This window comes from Aristolochia californica, unplaced genomic scaffold, assembly GCF_029961685.1.
Source record: "Aristolochia californica isolate CCGP_79_NKW_82.1479 unplaced genomic scaffold, dmAriCali1.0.hap1 SCAF_11, whole genome shotgun sequence".
Taxonomy (NCBI): Eukaryota; Viridiplantae; Streptophyta; class Magnoliopsida; order Piperales; family Aristolochiaceae; genus Aristolochia; species Aristolochia californica.
Genome location: NW_027181782.1, coordinates 35147934 through 35165781, shown reverse-complemented (window position 1 = coordinate 35165781; position 17848 = coordinate 35147934). Strand labels below are relative to the sequence as shown.

Below are 17848 nucleotides of genomic sequence, written 5' to 3'. Positions count from 1 at the left end.
AAATTTTTTGTTTCATAATATCATAATTACATCATCTTTATTCAATTGAGATAAAACCGGAGTTCAGAATAATTTAAAAAATTCAGAGGATTTGACCTTAACGAAAAAATCCCACTTACAATCCGAAGATTCATGGAATCCCAACGGCCCCAGATTTCATCCTGAAGTGCCTGGAAGAAGATTACTTATTCTCCAGAAGCCTCGGAGTCTCGACTAATAAATGCTGTGGTTAGTTGCTCAGGTGCTTGTTAATAACACTCGTTCATTCATCGTTTTCTTCCACAAGGCTTGGCGATCGTCTCCAGTTTCAGACATGTCTCTCCTCACTGATCTCGTCAATCTCAACCTCGCCGATTCCACTGAAAAAATCGTTGCAGAATACATATGGTAGATCGTTTCTTTACCAGTTCTATATCTCCATCTGGGTCGTTTTTCTTCTTGCAAAATGATCGATTTCTTTTACTTTTTGTTCGGCTTACAGGATCGGAGGATCTGGCATGGATATGAGAAGCAAAGCGAGGGTACTGGGTTGTTTTCATGTTTTCATCTTTCGTGTCGTTCTTTCCTTTCATGGGGTCGTCGTCTTCTCTTGTTTCTGATTCAAAAATAAAATTTGTTTTACGTTTCTCAGACATTAGTGGGATCTGTTTCTAAGCCGTCCGAGATACCCAAATGGAACTTTGACGGATCAAGCACAATGCAAGCTCCTGGAGACAACAGTGAAGTCATCTTACAGTCAGTTTTCTCTCCTTCTTCTTCATCATCTTCTTCTTCGGATCTGCATTTCCTTATACTTGATTTTTCTTCCTGTCAGTCCACAGGCGATCTTCAAGGATCCCTTCAGGAGAGGAAACAACATTCTGGTACGTATCTTTCTTGGGTTGTTGATCTTATTTGCCGGTTAATCTTGATTAATTTTTTTTTCTTCTGTGAGAAAGGTTATGTGCGATGCTTATACGTCAGCAGGTGATCCAATCCCTACTAATAAAAGGTTTGGAGCTCAGAAGATCTTCAACCATCCGGATGTTGTTGCTGAAGAGCCCTGGTGTGTGCAAATTACAGGCTTGAAATTCCCATATTGCCCCCTTTGAAGCTATAATTAATAAAATTAATGAAAAAAGCTTAAAAATAAAAAAAGGGTCTTTAATTTTTCTTTTTTTAATGACAAAAAAACCGTGACAGGTATGGAATAGAGCAAGAGTATACCCTCCTACAGAAAGATGTGCATTGGCCCCTGGGATGGCCAGTTGGTGGCTTCCCTGCTCCTCAGGTCTCATATATTTTTATTATGATTCATTATCATCATCTGAGATCTTCTTCTTTTATTTGAGAAGTTTAATCAAGGTTAATGCAGGGTCCATATTACTGTGGCATTGGAGCTGACAAAGCTTATGGAAGAGATATTGTTGATGCACACTACAAAGCTTGTCTTTATGCTGGGATTAACATCAGTGGGATTAATGGAGAAGTTATGCCTGGACAGGTAATTCTCTTCTTTAATGTATTTGTTGAACACTTATTAAGGTTCAAGCACAAAAAATATAATTTTGTACTTTGGTTTCTGTTCTTGGCATATTTTGTCATTCTTGAAAAGGTTTTCTTAATCTGATTATAACTGGCTGAATTTTTATGGTTTTGGATTCACAGTGGGAGTTCCAAGTAGGCCCTGCAGTTGGCGTCTCTGCGGGTGATGAAGTGTGGATTGCCCGCTACATTCTGGAGGTGAAGAAAAAAAGTTTTCTTTGATCCGTAAAATTTGTTTTTTTTTTTCTGTCACTACTGTTCATGATCTAGAAAATTACTCATTTGGGTTATTTTGTTTCTGGCAAATCAGAGGATTACTGAAATTGCAGGAGCCAAGCTTTCTTTCGATCCCAAGCCAATTCAGGTCAGTTAAGGAAGCGATTTTCTAGTGCTAATTTTTTTAGAGCTTTTCTAATGATTTTCCTCCATGAATATCAGGGTGATTGGAATGGCGCTGGTGCTCACACAAATTACAGGTTAAAGTTCTGAAGAGATTTAGTGGATGTTTTCCGCCATTTCTGTCTTTAACAAAAGAAAAAAAATTCTTGACTTGTTTTTCCTCTTTCTGAATCAGCACCAACTCCATGAGAAATGATGGAGGACTTGCTGTGATCAAGAAAGCCATTGAGAAACTGGGTATTCGCCACAAGGAGCATATTAAGGCATACGGGGAGGGAAACGATAGAAGATTAACCGGTCACCATGAAACTGCAGATATCAACACCTTCTCTTGGGTATGAAAATTTTCCTGTGACCGAAGTTAAAAGCCTGATAGAATTAAATTTCCCAGAACAAATCAGTCTGATTATTCTGCTATGAATCTCTCTCCAGGGGGTAGCAAACAGGGGAGCTTCTGTGCGTATTGGCAGCGACACTGAGAAGCAAGGGAAAGGTAAGCATTAACCAGTTAATCTTCACTTCGGAAAAGGAATCACTTTGATGGAGATCTGATTAAAAATTTCTTCTGATGGAAATCAGGCTATTTTGAGGACAGAAGGCCTGCGTCCAACATGGATCCTTACGTGGTCACTTCCATGATAGCCGAGACAACCATTCTCTGGAAGCCTACTTAGAGACCGTCAAGATGCTGATTCACATTTCCCTGTCTTTTCGTAGTGGAATTCTGTAAATTTTGATTTTTATAGTTTCGCCTTCGAAGGTTGAACTTTATAATAATTGGTGGCAATTACCACTTATCGTTGCAATCTCACAAAGTATGATTCATATTTCTTCAGCACGGTGTTTAGAGTTTTGCATTAAATAACGAATCAAATCAAACAAGCTCAGTAGGCAAAGACCCAGTTGCGCTTACTGAAGCTTCATTAATGGTGATGTCTCTGTTTCATTCCGCCATTGTTTCGCTCTATTTCCTGTGAAACCGAAACCTCCGAGGCTTATCGATGCTTATCGATGCCCAGCCATGCATCATAGCAAATGAGTAGGTTAATAATCTTCAGTTTCTTCGCCCCAAAAGCTGGCATTTGAACAACCGCCATGTATTCCATTAAGCTGGTCTTCTGAATTCAGTTGGGTTAAGAGTCAAATATCTCCACCAACTGCGTCCTTTTTTTCATTGATAAATGCGATTCAGTACCAGACGCGTTTTCTGCAGGGGAGAGGACGTACCCGTACAAAGGATTGCCGCCATTTTTCTGCCACTTTGTGTTTTCCGAAACGGTTGCATGCCACCTGCAAGTCTGCAATGGCGTTTGGTGCTTCGTAACGCTCTCGTTGGCTCCTTATTAAGCGGAGGCACTGAAAATTGTAGGAACAGAAATGTGAAATCAAATCATCACACCCTTTCTGAACTGCTTCTTCCATGTCTCTGCTTCGCCATCTCCTCAACCTCGATCTCTCGGGCTCGACTGACAAAATCATAGCAGAGTACATATGGTAACGCTGGAAAACTTCACCGTTGAATCTCTTTCTCTTCATTTAAGAGGTTTCTTTGTGCTGAAATCTCTTCTTTTTGTCTAGGATTGGAGGAACTGGAAGAGAGATGAGAAGCAAAGCAAGGGTGAGCTAGACCAGCTGGTGTTTTCCATCATTCATCTTTGCGTTTCTCTCTTTTGTTGGCATGATCTGGTGATTTTTCTTCTATGGCAGACGCTCCCAGGGCCGGTCTCTGATGTTCGTGAAATCCCCAAGTGGGGATTTGACGGGACCAGCACAGGCCAAGCTTCCAAACATGGCGTCGAAGTTATATTATGGTGACAACCTTCCATTTCGTTCAAAAATATGATCTACTTACCTTGCTGTCGTATCTCAAACTGCACAAAATGGAAACATTTCGCCCAGAAAGAAAATTATTTGCAACGCATTTAAGATTTTCCTTTTGTGAAGAGTGAACTTTGTTAATGTCAACTTTGTTCTTGCAGTCCTCAAGCTATCTTCAGGGATCCTTTTAGACGAGGAAGTAATATCTTGGTAAATGTCATTTCCAGAACTCCATTGCAGAAGAAATTCAAATTTTGGAGCTTAGTCTAGTTAGCCTTCCTTCTGGGTAATTTTTCAGGTTCTGTGCGACACATACGGTCCTGAAGGTGTTCCAATCCCCTCCAATAAAAGATTTCATGCCGCCGAGGTATTCAGCCAACCTGCAGTTGTTGCAGAAGAACCCTGGTAAGCTTCTCAGTTCTCACCTTCTTCTGTATCATTTCCCAGTTAATGTTTTGTTCCAGAAACTGCTCTGATTCCTTGTTTGTTCTGCCCAGGTTTGGTATTGAACAGGAATACACTCTCCTTCAGAAGGATCATCACTGGCCTCTAGGATGGCCCATTGGTGGCTACCCCAGTCCCCAGGTGCAGTATATCAGGATCAGAGATTTCAGTTCTTCGGATTAAAAAAAAAAAAAAAAATTGATGTTCATTGGGTGAAAAGCTTAAAGCTAACGAAGGCTCGTTTTTTGCGTTGTTAGGGACCTTACTACTGTGGAGTGGGTGCTAACAAGGCTTTTGGTCGAGACATCTCTGATGCTCACTACAAAGCAAGCCTATATGCAGGAATTAACATTTGTGGCACCAATGCAGAGGTTATGCCAGGCCAAGTAGTGATCTCTCCCTGCTTCTCAATGATTTTTAAGTTTTAACCATGAACTAACTAGGAGTCTCAAAATTCCAAGTCAGGTGGGGTTGAGTTGGGTTGGGTTGCCTGAGTCCAAGCGGTGGACTCAGGGTGACTTTGTCGCCTAAATTGGAGGCGAGTCGATTCGCTCAAGTTGGACACCATGCTTTTAACTTGCTGCTGATGTTTTCATTGTTTGTTTGATTGTAAATTCTTACTAACTGTTGAGATGCTTCAAACAGTGGGAATTTCAAATTGGTCCTACACTTGGAATTTCTGCCAGTGATGAGCTGTGGATTGCTCGGTACATACTTGAGGTAAATAGGAAGAAACTGTTGATTTAGATTGTTCTTGAAATTTTTCATATATACTTAAACATTAAATCTTTGTTTTCTACAGAGAATTACTGAGGTTGCTGGTGTTATCCTTTCACTGGATGCAAAACCAATCCAGGTTAGTCTATCCAGACAAGAAAAATACTTTGATTTAAATACTTGACCCCCATTAATGATCTTTAAAATTTAGTGAGTGAACATGCTTGCTTAGTTTCCATATATGCTGCTGTAATTAAGCAAATCTCCTCCTTTGAAGAAATTTTCTTGAATAAACACTGTTCAAAATACAGAAAAGAAATCTAGTTTTTGTTAGAAATGTATGATTTTTTTGCCAAAATCATAAACGAAGAAGGAAAAAGACACAGTAGAAATACAGCAACTGCTACTCAGACAAGGCTGACAAACTTTTGGTACCTTATCAGGGTGATTGGAATGGTGCTGGTGCTCACACAAACTTTAGGTGAGTTATTTTATGAGAAAAATACATTCAATTACCCACAAAAACATATTAAAATCTGGGAGTTGTGCTTATTTCAAATATGAGTTGTGATTATTCTCTTAGCACCAAGTCCATGAGAACCGAAGGAGGAATTAAGGAGATCAAGAAGGCCATAGAGAAGCTGGCACTGTGGCACAAGGATCATATCTCTGGTTATGGTGATGGGAACGAGAAAAGGCTAACTGGGCTCCATGAAACTGCTCATATTGACACTTTTTCATGGGTAAGGATTCAGAATTCAGTAAATCTATCTCATCCTCTCTGGACCTTTGTCCAGAGTTTAAACCATGGAAAGAAAACACATATCATCATCATGCCATAATAGCACTCCAGAAGTGATGCTTTACCAAATGACTCTGTAAAGAATTTTCTGTTGCTATTAACTATTGAGCTTCTTGCCATAGCTCAGAAGTTAGAATCTTCCCTGTAGATCTTTTCCAAATATTTTTGATACTTTACGATTCTTTTAGTTACTTCAAGTTAACTGAAATATCAGGGAATTGCAAACCGAAATGCTTCTATTCGCATTAGTCGTGACACTGAGAAGGCAGGCAAAGGTGATTACTTTCTTCTTGAGCTTTCCTTTCCTTCTTGTTTTTTTATAACAAACTGTTATTCTAGGCTAGATAAGGAATTCATACTTAGCTAGACTCCCCAAACTCACTAGCTGTAGCCAGAGTGAAATAGGAAATAAGAAAGGCTCTGGAAAATCCATCTTTGCCTTGAACCCAAGCAGGTTTTTCTTTTAATCTGCCCTCAACCCATGGGGTACAGAGTTCACTTATCCTCATAAGAAGCAGACGAAGACGGCTTCGTTATTTAAACCACCTTATTGCCACCCTGCTTGTCAACCTATTACCCATCATTGAGCTCAATTGAAATTGCTGACTCCATTGTTTGATCTATTTGTAGGTTACTTTGAAGATAGAAGACCAGCATCAAGCATGGACCCATACTTGGTCACATCAATGATGGCAGAGACAACCATTCTCTGGAATTCCAGTTTGGAGCCAAATGGGAGTAAAGGATGAGGGCAATCTAGAAGACGTCCATCAACAGAAGCTTTTTCTCCATTAATGAGCAGTTACTTTCTAGACATAAATGTAGAATCATTGTACGTAAGAAATGTGGCTTCCTAGATCTTTACTGTAGCATGGCTGATGCTACCTTTGCAGATTTACTTGGAAATTGGATGGCACCTACCCCTTAGAAACTAATGTTGAAATTGTGTCTCTTTGTATTTGATGACAATTCCTCAATTGCACTTTCCATTGGCATGACCTTAACATTCAAATGGTAGGAGATAAGCTCTGCCTCTCCTCTATTTTTAAAAATGATACCAAACAACCCACCATGTACCAGAACTACCCTCAAGATTGGTTCCTTCGAAGCTTGTATCAATAATTTTCTTTTTGAAAGTAAAAAAATCCATTTAATTGATCTAAAATTCTAGAAAGATGTATAGTGGCATTACACCTGAAACTGCACAGTTTAATTTGGAATAGAAAGTGCAAAGTTTGCACGCTTACCCACAATTTATTAAACTCAATCATGACTTCACAAGAATAAATGACCCTGAATTTTGTTTTAATCATTGAATAGATAACCCTGATTCTGTATTGGGAAGTTGACACTCCCCCTCACGTGTAAGCTCTCTGGGCTCTTATAAGTGGATAGTTTGGGTGGAAGCCCACATACGAATACCTGCTCTAATACCATGTAAAGTTGGGTCCAAAACCCATCCCAAAATAACTAGCCCATCCCAAAATGACTAGTCATCTTAGGAAACCTCTTTTCCAACTAATAAACTCAAGATTTTTGTTTTCACTAATCCATATGAGACTATTCCTTGACATGTATGAGATAGACAACAAAATACCTCAAAGTAAAAGAACTATCCAGAATGACCAGTTTTCGCTGTGCAGAGAAAACAATTAAGACCTTTCAGTCAAGAGGGATTCATTCTGACTTTCATTTGTTTTTCTATCCATGTATAGATCTTTTGTGCTTCTACAGTGGTTCAAACAACAGTGCTCCCCGAGAAAGGGTGAGGACCTGCATCACGCTCCTTAAATGTCAACAAGAAAGTGAGCTCCCCCAGAAAGGGTAAGGAACTGCATCACACCTTAATGGCAACGGTACCCTTCCATTTCATCACTTAAAGTTACCCAAGAGATTCAAAGATGCAACTCTATTTGATCAGTTCTATTGATTTTGTAACAGTTTAGAATAGCCCAAGAGAAAAAGGTTCAATATATCATAATGCAGAACCAGTGTTAAGAAAAGCAAAACCTACAGATTCTAGAATTTAGCACATTGATCACTCTTTTTGTCTCTTCTTTGAATAAATTGCTCCTGTTTTACCCACTCAATAAAGTTCACAAAGTAAGAGAAAGTGAGCTCCCCCAGAAGAGGCGAGGACCTGCATCACACTTCTTGGTGGCATCAAGAAAGTGAGCTCCCCCAGAAAGGGCAAGGAACTGCATCACACTTCTTAATGGCTACACTACTCTTCCATTTCATCACCTTCAATCACCACTACTCTCTCCTTCAGTGGAGCCTTCAGTGGAGCAACCTTAGATGACAGAATCTCTGGAAAAAAAGTCCAACATAGTAGCAAAAGTGGGAATATGTCAAAAGCAACAAAAAAATCACTCTCTTAAAAATGTGAACATAAAACCATTTTGGTATAAAGAAAAAGTTGCAAGGTGAAATGTCTTAAAAACTTAAAAACTACCAGAAATATAACAAAATAGGATTTTTTTCCAAAGAAACATAACTAGTAACTATAAAGGTGAATTTACTCATGCACTCTAATAAACTATCTTAATTACCATGGTGCTTCAGTAATGCAGCCAGAAGATTTTTTTTTTAAGAATTTTATTACAACATGAACCCTGATGGGCAAGAATGGCTACAAAACAGTAACTACAACAATAAGAAAGAGCTAAATACATCAAATAAGCCAAAGAAAAAAACAAATTACTACTAGCAAATAACCCTATAGAAGCGCAAATTCAATAAAGGGAAATACAGGTGCAACGTATCACTAACCTGTTTGTCCTTTAGCAAATGAATACCCTTTTGAACTAACATATGTTCGAGGATTTGGCATGCGGTGGTTGCGTAGGTACTCTTTGTTACCCTGTATAATTTGAAATGTCAACAAGTGAAACACTTTTTATTTTACAAAAAAAAAAGAAAGAAAGAAAAAGAAACACTATTATGCAATATAATGTCAATTGTCACTCTTGGAATTTTGAAGTGAACAAGTACGAACCTTTGTAATAACACATACATCCACATTGGATCCACTGCCCAAATCATTGAAAATACCCGAGCAAACAGCCTCACATACAATGTCAATGCCCTCCTCTCTCTGCAGCCAAGGTCAATGCACACTGAATGTTAGTACCAAATCAATCATAATTTTCTGACATACACTCTTATTTTACTACCAAGGGCAATGTAACAAAATTTCAGAGCATTAAGGATTGGCCTTCCCCTCCAGACTCCCACATTTAACCTCAAGATAAATTCTTGACCATCATTTGCGCTTTCCAGGACCTTATGTTACTTTTATTTGTAATAGCAGCGAAAAACAAAGCTATGAGTCTAGTGCAGTGTGCATGTAACAACCCACAGAGACTCAGTTACACATGCTCCATTATTCAAAAGAACTGAGAGATTAAGTATATAACACATTCAACAAATATTGCTTTGGAAAAATATTTTAATGTTATCTGGTAGAAGCATAATGAGAGTGATGACAGAATACTATAAGAAGGCTGTTAGACCCAGCTATGTTTTAAAGAACAGAATGCTGGAAATGAGAAAATACCTTCAATGGAAGTTGAGAACATTTGGATAAAAACAGAGAATTTTTTTTAAAGAAACTCAATAAAAATTTTAGAAGCGTAATTATTAATAGAAAAGAAAAATAGATAAAAAAATGAGAAAACAAGAAAGTTGTTTAGATGTCCAACAATTAAGGTTGGTTGAAGCTGGTTCATCGTCCAACAAGAGAAAGATCAAGGCCAAAATGCATGGAAGGAGATGAGGTAAAACTTGAAGTGAGGTTGCAAATGAGATGTGTGAAGTTGGGTTCAAGGCCCATCCCAAAATGACTAGCCAACTTAGGAAACCTCTTTTCCATCTACTAAACTCAAGATCTTTGTACTCAGTAATCCATGTGGGACTTTTCCTTAACACTCTCCCTCACGTGTAGACCTTCTTTTGTGGCTCTACAAGTAGATAGTTTTTAGGTGCAGGCCCACATATGAGTACCTGCTCTGATACCATGTGAAGTTGGGTCCAAGGCTCATCCCAAAATGACTAGTCAACTTAGGAAACCTCTTTTCTAACTAATAAACTCAAAATCTTTGTACTCAGTAATCCATGTGGCACTATTCCTTAACAAGATGAATGGAAATAATTTATGTAACCAAATGTCACATAGATGGACAAGGCTGATCTGATGAGTATGCCACTTCATCACAAATACTTGTAAAGATCATTGTGTTATGACATATTAGATACTAGGATCCTATCTATATTTCAAAGACTATCCCCTGAGATTTTTCCCAGTATTAAGGAGTCTAAGTTACTAACAATGTCATTAATGACAATACCCATTAAATCCTACACATTACTCTCAGCAAGCTTGTATAAGATATAGTCAGCCCACATTGAAAATAAAAAGACAAACTAATAAGAAGACTAAGGTATTTAGTAAGCTTACAGTTAGGCCCTCTCTATATTTGGACTCAAAGATGGCCATTGCAGCTAGAGACCCTGAGCCCATTGTAGCAAAAGGAATTGTGTCTGTTGAACCATGAGGATAAATCTGCAAAAAAAAAAAAAAAAATCTACTGTAAAAACGAAAAATACTGTCCCACACACGGTACAATTATAGCACCTCAAGTCAATGAATCATACTCACAGTATGTAAATGGGGCCCTGTAACATCAACTCCTCCAAGTACCAAAGCAGCACTGACATGACCTTGGTAACTGAATGCAATTAAAAGTCGTAAGTTTTAATCTCATACTAATTATTAATGTAATTACAGAAATACAGAATACCTAAAAAGATGAGACTTCAGCAGGGTGAGAGCAGTAACCACCCTTGATTCTTGACCAGTTGCATAGCGGTGCAGCTGCAGCTGTGAGCTGACCATTTCTAGAGATCACATGAAGAGTGACATTTTTTAAGAAGAAAGGCAAAAAGAAAAATCGAAATTAAAAGTAAATGGATTAATCAAAATTTATGAGCCAAGCTAGTGATGCGATTCCAGCATACAGAATTAAGAATTTTGGAATACCTGTAACTGCCTCCGTATCAGCAGCTGTCCCTGCTCCACAACAATATATGTTGGGTGCCATGTAGTGAATCTTCTCACAATTTTTGTCACAGACTATAGGGCCTTCTGTAGCCCTTGTATCTGCCCCAAGAATCACACCATCCTGAAGAGAGGAAAAGAAATGGGAATACAGGAAAGTGTATCACAGTTATAGACCAGGTGCACAAAGTCATCCCACATTGGAGCAACTTGAATGATCAGTTCTTGGCAGGGGAAATGGGTGAGTGCCTGCTACATTGTTAAAATTACTATAAATAAGAACAATGGGCAGCAAAGCCAGTAAGAGCTTCCCCAAATTGGGGGCCAGGAACTAACTAATTCTGTTTCTTCTTAACACAAGCAAAGGTAGCCAGATATTAAATTTCCTGAAGCAGTCAGACGGGGGGCATCCCCTCTGCAGGTATTTCCTTGCTGCCACTGGTTCTAGGAGGTATCATCATCTGAATACAAACTTAATCTAATCACCACTCCATTTTTTCCCTCTCGAGTTGCAAAGAGTACTTCCCATTTCTCTATTGAAAAATTATCTTTCAATTCAAACATCAATTCCTTTAATAGATTAATGTGAAGCAGACAGAGGATCATATTCAGCAGATTGTACGAGGACAAGAACTACTTATCATGGAACTGAGACTCCACAATCAAACATTTGTACACAGACTAGCCCTTCTCTAAAAGACATCTTTCATGATACTCATGTCATAATCTCCTCTTTAACTGTTAGGAGGAGAACAAATTTTACACTGAAACTTTCTGTGGAACCCACGCAATTATTTAAAACCTTAAAACTTAAAAAACTCTGAACTAGCAACACTTTTTCTTCCAGTAGTTCCCCTTTCTTTCATCTAAATCCAGATCATTACGCCCAAAGCAGCAGAAATTAAAGAGAACCATCCATTCAACCAAAAAAAACAATTCAGATTTACCAGTGCGAGACCCAGCGCTCTCTATCAGTTCGCGTACCCATGAAAATTCGCGGGAAAATTAAGAGTACCATGTACATGTATTACGAACTTTATGTAATCCCAAGCCAAGTGTCTTAAAAAAAAATCCATCGAGCAATTTCCAAATAATCCGACGAAATAAACACACCTTGAAGATTAATCCGACAATCGTTGTACCCGTCTTTCTGAAAGACGGCGGCTGCACGCCCTTCTCCATGAGCATTTCGTTTCTTCGACATAAATCGAAGCTAAAACCCCCCTTATAAGGAACGTCAACTGCAGCTCTATCCATGCTGAGCGCTAAATCTAGACATTCAGTGGCAATAATCTCAATGCCAGAAACTCATAGGTATAGAAAAGCAAACAATGAGAAAAACGAAGAGACGATAGAGGTCTTACTAGCCTGTCGGAGAGGCACGGAGGTTGCTTGTGCGTGAGGTCTTTGCTCAGCCGAAGAAGAGGCTTATTTAACCCTCTTAACAAATACTGCATATCATCTAACTTGTATACAAGGAAGAGAGCTTCCGTTAGACGCCAAAGAGACGCCTTGCTTCTTACCCTGCTCATAATAATAAAATAAATATAAATATTTTATTTTTTATTTTTTTATAATTTATATAAGTTGAATTTTTTATGTATTTAAAAAAATATTTATCTAAATTGATATATAATTTTAACTTATTATTTAATGTACTATTTAGATTGTGTAGTATTAAAATATTATGTTAATTTAATTATTGATTTTAAAAAATAAAAATAAATATAAGTAACATAAAAGTAAATATTTATCGCCGAGGCCTCGTGTCAGCGGTTTCATACACGAGCTAAAAGGCGCTAAAACCAGAGGCCATGGAAGCAGGATTGGGACTATGAGTTTCTCAATACTAAATTCGACCGAATTGGATTGGGACTCATTGGAAATGAATTGCTCTCCGATCACATTTCGTATTAAATCCCGTCGCATGACACTTGAAATCTGATCGAGTAATACGTTCTTTAATCTGATCGAGCAACATTCAAATATGTCATTTTCTGCTGAATAGGTGGCGGTGTGCAGAGACGACTACTGTTCAATCCTTCTTCCTGCATTTGTTTCTATTTAAGATGTAAAGCTTACCAAAACTAGGTGCTGCTCCAGTCAGAAAGGCAGGACGTGTTTGATGATATGTCTGTACGAGCTGCTTTGTTGACTGTGACTGTAGAACAACCATGACTGCAATTCAAGGAAATGCATCGAGCATCCATTCAAGTTCATGTCACCAAATGAGGTAACCTTACTATTTTCTTACTGTAGTTCAATTTTTTTCTACCTGACTTCGTACTTTAGGTTTGCAGCTGTAAGAAAGAAAGCTCAATTAGTTTTCTTTCTTTTACTTTCTAACATTATTAATCTGAGAAACGGTTGAAGGACTGGAAACAATAAGACCCTAGAACTGTTCTTCCATAAATCTTCACATGTGGACTGATTGAGAACTGACCTACTTTCTGAAGAAGATAGATATAGTTGCAGCCAGCTTATTTATGGATTTGCCTCTGATTGGTACAGCCAGAAGCAAAGGGAAGGTCTTCTATTTTGCATAAGAACTAAATAAAACGATAGAGCAACATTTTCCCTCAATGCCCTGTCACAATGCTAGATTATGCTTTGACCTTGGCCAAAAGAGTCTTCAGTCAAGATCGTTAAACTAGATGGCCTACTCTACATAAAAGTTACTGTTGAAAAAGTGGCTAGCCATATCACCTGATGAAGAAAACCTGGCTTTCGAAGATGATGATACCTCCCAGAAGACATAGTTTCAGTAAACAAGAAAGAAGCAAATCCAGACAACTAAAACACAAGTAATGAAGTTTGCCAAAAACAAAGATTATTAGTAGAGATGTTACTTGCATTTACTCCACAATTAAGCAGACATATTCTCTTCTATTCACTGAAGCTTGACACAAAACAGTAATGATTGAGAAGTGAGACTGGTCTCTCTGCAAGCTGAATACCCTTCCACTATGAGTAGGTATGAGATTCTGCTTCATTTGGGTACGAGGCCTTCTAAGCTTTCAATTTAAAGCCATGGAGATGAATTGTTATGCCCATGAGATGTCCTTCATATTTTTCCATTTAGTCTTTTCATGGGGGAACAACTCTATTTCCATGGGCTTATGTCATATTTCGTCCCTTCTCTTTCTCTTAATGCCCAGTACTAATTCCTATTTAAGGATTTCATGTATGGAGTTTTGAATCAGAATCGGAGCAGTTAAACTGAAAGTAAGACTCTTTATTTATTCTAGCTACTCTTATTATTCTAATTCACTGAACCATGTTAGTTGCATCGAACTGCATATTCTAATTAAAAGAACTGTCGCGGGAAGGTTCCTTCAACGAAGATGGAAAGCAAGGCTGGGACAAGGCTGTATTCGGACTGGTCGTCTAAAATCCTACTCCAGTTGGCAATATAGGCACCCCTGATCATGGTTCACCTAGAGACGTTCTATTGGTTCATATCTGCTGATTCTGATAAGTATTAACCAGGAACAAGCAAGGCCAAATAGTCAAACATCTCATATAATTTATTTAGACTGTCCAAATTGCTTGAAACTACTGCAACATGTGATGGAGAACCATTGATTAGACTACATTCATATACTGATATACTGATGCAAGTTCAGGTTGACTTTAACTGGATTGGCTTAAGAGCTCAACTGAACTCAGAGCTACAAGCGACTGACCACAGAGTGAGTAGTCGAAGAACCCAGTTTCTTGGCCATGTCTCTCAAAACAAACTTCTGGATTTTGCCTGTAGATGTCTTTGGAAGCTCGGAGAGAAAAACAACAGTTTTTGGTACTGTGTAGTGCGGCATTCTTTGCCTGCAGAAAGCCATAATCTCCTGGTCGGAGGGCCTCTTATCCGTTTGTCGAAATTCCTCTTTCAAACTCAAGAAAGCGCATGGGGACTCTCCCCAGAACTCGTCCGACCGAGCAACGACTGCCGCCTCGTTGACAGCCGGGTGCTGGTATAGAACCGATTCCACCTCGACACTGCTCATGTTCTCCCCTCCGCTGATGATTACATCTTTTGATCTGTCTTTGATTTCTATATATCCATCTGGGTGCATCACCCCCACGTCTCCTGTGTAAAACCAACCATTTCTCATGGCCTTCCGAGTCGCCTCGGGGTCTTTCAGATAACCCAGCATGATACACCCACCCCGGAGAACGATCTCGCCGAGCGTCTCCCCGTCGCGCTTGACGCTTGCTCCTGTCTCGGTGTCGATGACGTCCACCTCCGCCATGCCGAGGGTTCTCACCCCTTGCCTCGCCTTTAGCCTCGCGCGTTCTGACGCCGGGAACCGATTCCACTCCCCTTTCCACGCGCAGGACACGGTGAGCCCGGCCGTCTCGGTGAGTCCGTAGCCGTGGCTAACGGAAAAACCAAGTGCCTCCGTGCGGAAGAGCACCGCCGCAGGCGGCGGAGCTCCGGCCGTCATGATCTGGACAACGTGTGGCAGCGGCTTGCGAACGCTCTCCGGAGAGTTCGCCAGCATGTTCAGCACGACCGGCGCACCGCACATGTGGGTCACTCCGTGTTTGGCGATGGCGGCATAGATGGTTCCAGCGTCGAATTTCCGGAGACAGATATTAATGCCGCCCATGGCGGCGATCCCCCAAGGATAGCTCCAGCCATTAGCGTGGAACATCGGGAGGGTCCAGAGATAAACGGATTGTCTCGGGACAGACCAATCCAACAACGAATCCATGGTGATGATGAAGAGGCCCCGATGACAGTGCACGACTCCTTTGGGGGCGGAAGTCGTGCCGGAAGTGTAATTCAGAATCATCGGCGCCCACTCTGTTTCCGGTCTCACCCATCTGAAACTCGGGTCTCCTTTCTCGATTAAACTTGTGTAAGTGAGATGGGTCGCCGGAGAAGAAACCCGATCAGCAACTTCACCTTCTTCATCTTCATCTTCATCTTCGATGATGATTAAGATGGGTTTCTTCTCAAGGGCCGCAACGGCCTGTTCGATGAGGGAACGGGACTGGTAGTCGACGAATATGAGCTTGGCCTCGCTGTGTTGGAGCAGCACGGATATGGTCCTTACGTCGAGGCGGATGTTGATGGTGTTGAGGATCGCTCCGCTCATCGGCACCCCGAAATGCATCTCGTACATGGCTGGAATGTTTGGCGCCACCACTGAGACCTGGAAAAGGAAGTAAAAGAGAGAATCCGATCATAAAGACTCAGAATTTACAAATCAATCAACAGAATTCACAGAGTAATATCGGAACAGAGAAGAGAGAGAATTAAAAGGGTTCCGCGCTTGATTAACAACCACATCGCCTCTGGATATGCCGAGGTAGGTGAGAGCAGAAGCGAGCTTGAGGCAACGCTGATGGGTCTGCGACCATGTGTAGACTCTATTATTGTACACCACAGAGCGGCAGTTCCCATAGATCGTGGCTGCTCGTTCGAGAAATCCAAGCGGGGTGAAAGGGCTTGAATTTGCTTCACACGGCATTAGCAGATCCACCATGATCGCAGTCTCTCTTTCTCACCCTTCCCTCTCCTATAAATCGAGAGTTCTGAGCGGATTCGTTTAAGCAGCAGGAAGACTTTACTCTCTCCACGTTTTTAATGTATTAAATTTCCAGTAGGACGATTTAACGTTTTCTGATTTGTTTCACCTCAATCAGACAACTCCCACGTATTTTATGTATTAAATTTCTAGAAATTGCTGATGCGAGATTATCATCATCTGACTGGCCGAAGACGCCGCGCGCCTGCCCTTCTTTCTCCGCAGTTAAATTTGGGAAGCTGATCTCTGTCAATTCCAATCCATCTAGCTCTCTGAGCTTAGAGATAAGGCACCGGTTCAAGGTCCGAATTCCATGCATACGTGGATCATTTACGCATCAGAAACTAGATTTTCTTTTTAAGAAAGAAGAAAAGGATAAGAGTAGACTGACTCAGTTGACTCATTATTTTATGCAAAAAGTCTTATTAGATTTTGTACCAAGTGAACCAATGGCTCTGTCAGTCGGTCGTCCTTCTGTCTTCTGCTTCCTTGTATTCGTTTTTCTCGTTTTTCTTGTGTGATCTCAAACAACATTTTTGTCCTTGTCAAAAAGATAAAAATTAGGGTGCAAATTCCGAAAATCGAAATATGTCTAAAGGACTTTTGTTTTCTCTTAATCTGCGGTACATTTCTCTTCCTGGGCCTGAATCAATTTTTTGCTTCCAATGGCTCTTTCAGTCTGTCCTCCTTTTCATGGATTTTATTGATGGTTTTTTATTAATGGATTTTTATGAAAATACTCATAGTATTTATTAATAAAATATCTTATTTATTTATTTAATATATTCATGACATTCAATATTATATTAAATTAATAATTTAAGAATGATAATTAAGATATCGTAAAATAAGAATTTGATCAAGTATCTAGAGTGAATATTTTTGTCTAAGTATTCTATTTTTAATAATCCATTAAATTAATATATTTATTTTTCTTTGTAATTAATGTATTAATTTATAGTAAACAAAAATCTATCTTATTTTATTAATAAAATATCATATTTATTTATTTATTATATTCATGACTTTTAATAGTATCTTAAATTACTAATTTAGATATTGTAAAAATAAGAATTTGATTAAGTATCTAGAAACTATAAAAGTAACAATGTTTGTTTAGGTACATTTTTGTATATTTAATTAATTATAATTTTTTAAAAAATTATATTATTTATCTTATTTTGTTAATTAAAAATTTAAATAAAACTATCTTAATAAATTTAAATTTATTAGAGTATTTTATTAATAAATTCGTTCTCCACTTTCTATTAAATTTTTTATTGTACACACTAATTCAAGAAAATACTTTACACTTGTATTTTTAATATATTTATTATGTTAATATATTTTAATATTACATTAAATTACCTATTATAAAAGTAACCATATTTGTTTTGGTTTATTATTTTTTTAGGTATATTATAAAAAATAATTCATTCTCTTGTTTCCACTCCATTTTCCATTTTGGGCACTATAAAAAAAGATATTTTCCAGTTCACTTTACGTCGAATACACTAACTCGAAAAAGTGATTCGTTTTCTATTTTAATTT

The 17848-nt window shown here is 38.9% G+C and overlaps 4 protein-coding genes across 7 annotated transcripts; 2 read left to right on the top strand and 2 right to left on the bottom strand.

Moving 5' to 3' along the window:
• Nucleotides 1–313: 313 nt before the first annotated feature.
• LOC137944080 (glutamine synthetase nodule isozyme-like) lies at nt 314–2616 on the top strand. 2 transcript variants are annotated; one of them, XM_068789596.1, is made up of 13 exons: nt 314–387; nt 482–521; nt 632–735; nt 815–863; nt 939–1045; nt 1183–1270; nt 1355–1483; nt 1648–1722; nt 1835–1888; nt 1963–2000; nt 2099–2258; nt 2356–2416; nt 2503–2616. In XM_068789596.1, the coding sequence occupies exons 1-13, from the start codon at nt 314–316 to the stop codon at nt 2595–2597; spliced, it is 1074 nt and encodes a 357-aa protein (XP_068645697.1). In that variant the 3' UTR covers nt 2598–2616. The 2 variants fall into 2 exon arrangements, with proteins under 2 accessions (XP_068645697.1, XP_068645696.1); XM_068789595.1 differs by having other exon boundaries at nt 815–880; nt 935–1045.
• Nucleotides 2617–3340: 724 nt separating this feature from the next.
• Nucleotides 3341–6687, top strand: LOC137944078 (glutamine synthetase cytosolic isozyme 1-2-like). 3 transcript variants are annotated; one of them, XM_068789593.1, is made up of 13 exons: nt 3341–3417; nt 3502–3541; nt 3631–3734; nt 3903–3951; nt 4040–4146; nt 4239–4326; nt 4443–4571; nt 4831–4905; nt 4988–5041; nt 5346–5383; nt 5486–5645; nt 5919–5979; nt 6335–6687. In XM_068789593.1, exons 1-13 carry the CDS (start codon nt 3344–3346, stop codon nt 6451–6453), a joined length of 1098 nt encoding a protein of 365 aa, XP_068645694.1. In that variant the 5' UTR covers nt 3341–3343; the 3' UTR covers nt 6454–6687. The 3 variants fall into 3 exon arrangements, with proteins under 3 accessions (XP_068645694.1, XP_068645695.1, XP_068645693.1); XM_068789594.1 differs by having other exon boundaries at nt 3344–3417; nt 3903–3957; nt 4016–4146; XM_068789592.1 differs by lacking the exon at nt 5486–5645 and having other exon boundaries at nt 3344–3417.
• Nucleotides 6688–7606: 919 nt separating this feature from the next.
• Nucleotides 7607–12191, bottom strand: LOC137944077 (proteasome subunit beta type-7-A-like). The gene is made up of 9 exons (XM_068789591.1): nt 12128–12191; nt 11877–12034; nt 10746–10887; nt 10507–10603; nt 10365–10434; nt 10164–10268; nt 8703–8801; nt 8477–8567; nt 7607–8014 (listed from the first exon to the last, which is right to left on the bottom strand). The coding sequence occupies exons 2-9, from the start codon at nt 12018–12020 to the stop codon at nt 7929–7931; spliced, it is 834 nt and encodes a 277-aa protein (XP_068645692.1). The 5' UTR covers nt 12021–12034; nt 12128–12191; the 3' UTR covers nt 7607–7928.
• A 2078-nt stretch (nt 12192–14269) lies between these two features.
• LOC137945013 (2-methylpropanoate--CoA ligase CCL4-like) lies at nt 14270–16364 on the bottom strand. Its single transcript, XM_068790873.1, has 2 exons — nt 16055–16364; nt 14270–15922 (listed from the first exon to the last, which is right to left on the bottom strand). The coding sequence occupies exons 1-2, from the start codon at nt 16253–16255 to the stop codon at nt 14435–14437; spliced, it is 1689 nt and encodes a 562-aa protein (XP_068646974.1). The 5' UTR covers nt 16256–16364; the 3' UTR covers nt 14270–14434.
• Between the last annotated feature and the right edge of the window lie 1484 nt (nt 16365–17848).

Bases quoted from the DNA above. Each gene is read 5' to 3' on its own strand.
- LOC137944080 (XM_068789595.1), top strand. From the start codon at position 314: ATGTCTCTCCTCACTGATCTCGTCAATCTCAACCTCGCCGATTCCACT. The intron at 388-481 runs GTAGATCGTTTC...TTCGGCTTACAG, and splicing joins ATCGTTGCAGAATACATATG to GATCGGAGGATCTGGCATGG. The intron at 2,001-2,098 runs GTTAAAGTTCTG...TTTCTGAATCAG, and splicing joins GGTGCTCACACAAATTACAG to CACCAACTCCATGAGAAATG.
- LOC137944078 (XM_068789594.1), top strand. From the start codon at position 3,344: ATGTCTCTGCTTCGCCATCTCCTCAACCTCGATCTCTCGGGCTCGACT. The intron at 4,327-4,442 runs GTGCAGTATATC...TTGCGTTGTTAG, and splicing joins GTGGCTACCCCAGTCCCCAG to GGACCTTACTACTGTGGAGT. The intron at 5,384-5,485 runs GTGAGTTATTTT...TTATTCTCTTAG, and splicing joins GGTGCTCACACAAACTTTAG to CACCAAGTCCATGAGAACCG.
- LOC137944077 (XM_068789591.1), bottom strand. From the start codon at position 12,020: ATGGATAGAGCTGCAGTTGACGTTCCTTATAAGGGGGGTTTTAGCTTC. The intron at 10,604-10,745 runs GTATTCCAAAAT...TGTGATCTCTAG, and splicing joins TGATACGGAGGCAGTTACAG to AAATGGTCAGCTCACAGCTG. The intron at 8,015-8,476 runs GTTAGTGATACG...CTTTTTTTCCAG, and splicing joins ATTTGCTAAAGGACAAACAG to AGATTCTGTCATCTAAGGTT.
- LOC137945013 (XM_068790873.1), bottom strand. From the start codon at position 16,255: ATGGTGGATCTGCTAATGCCGTGTGAAGCAAATTCAAGCCCTTTCACC. The intron at 15,923-16,054 runs GTTGTTAATCAA...TTCCTTTTCCAG, and splicing joins GCATATCCAGAGGCGATGTG to GTCTCAGTGGTGGCGCCAAA.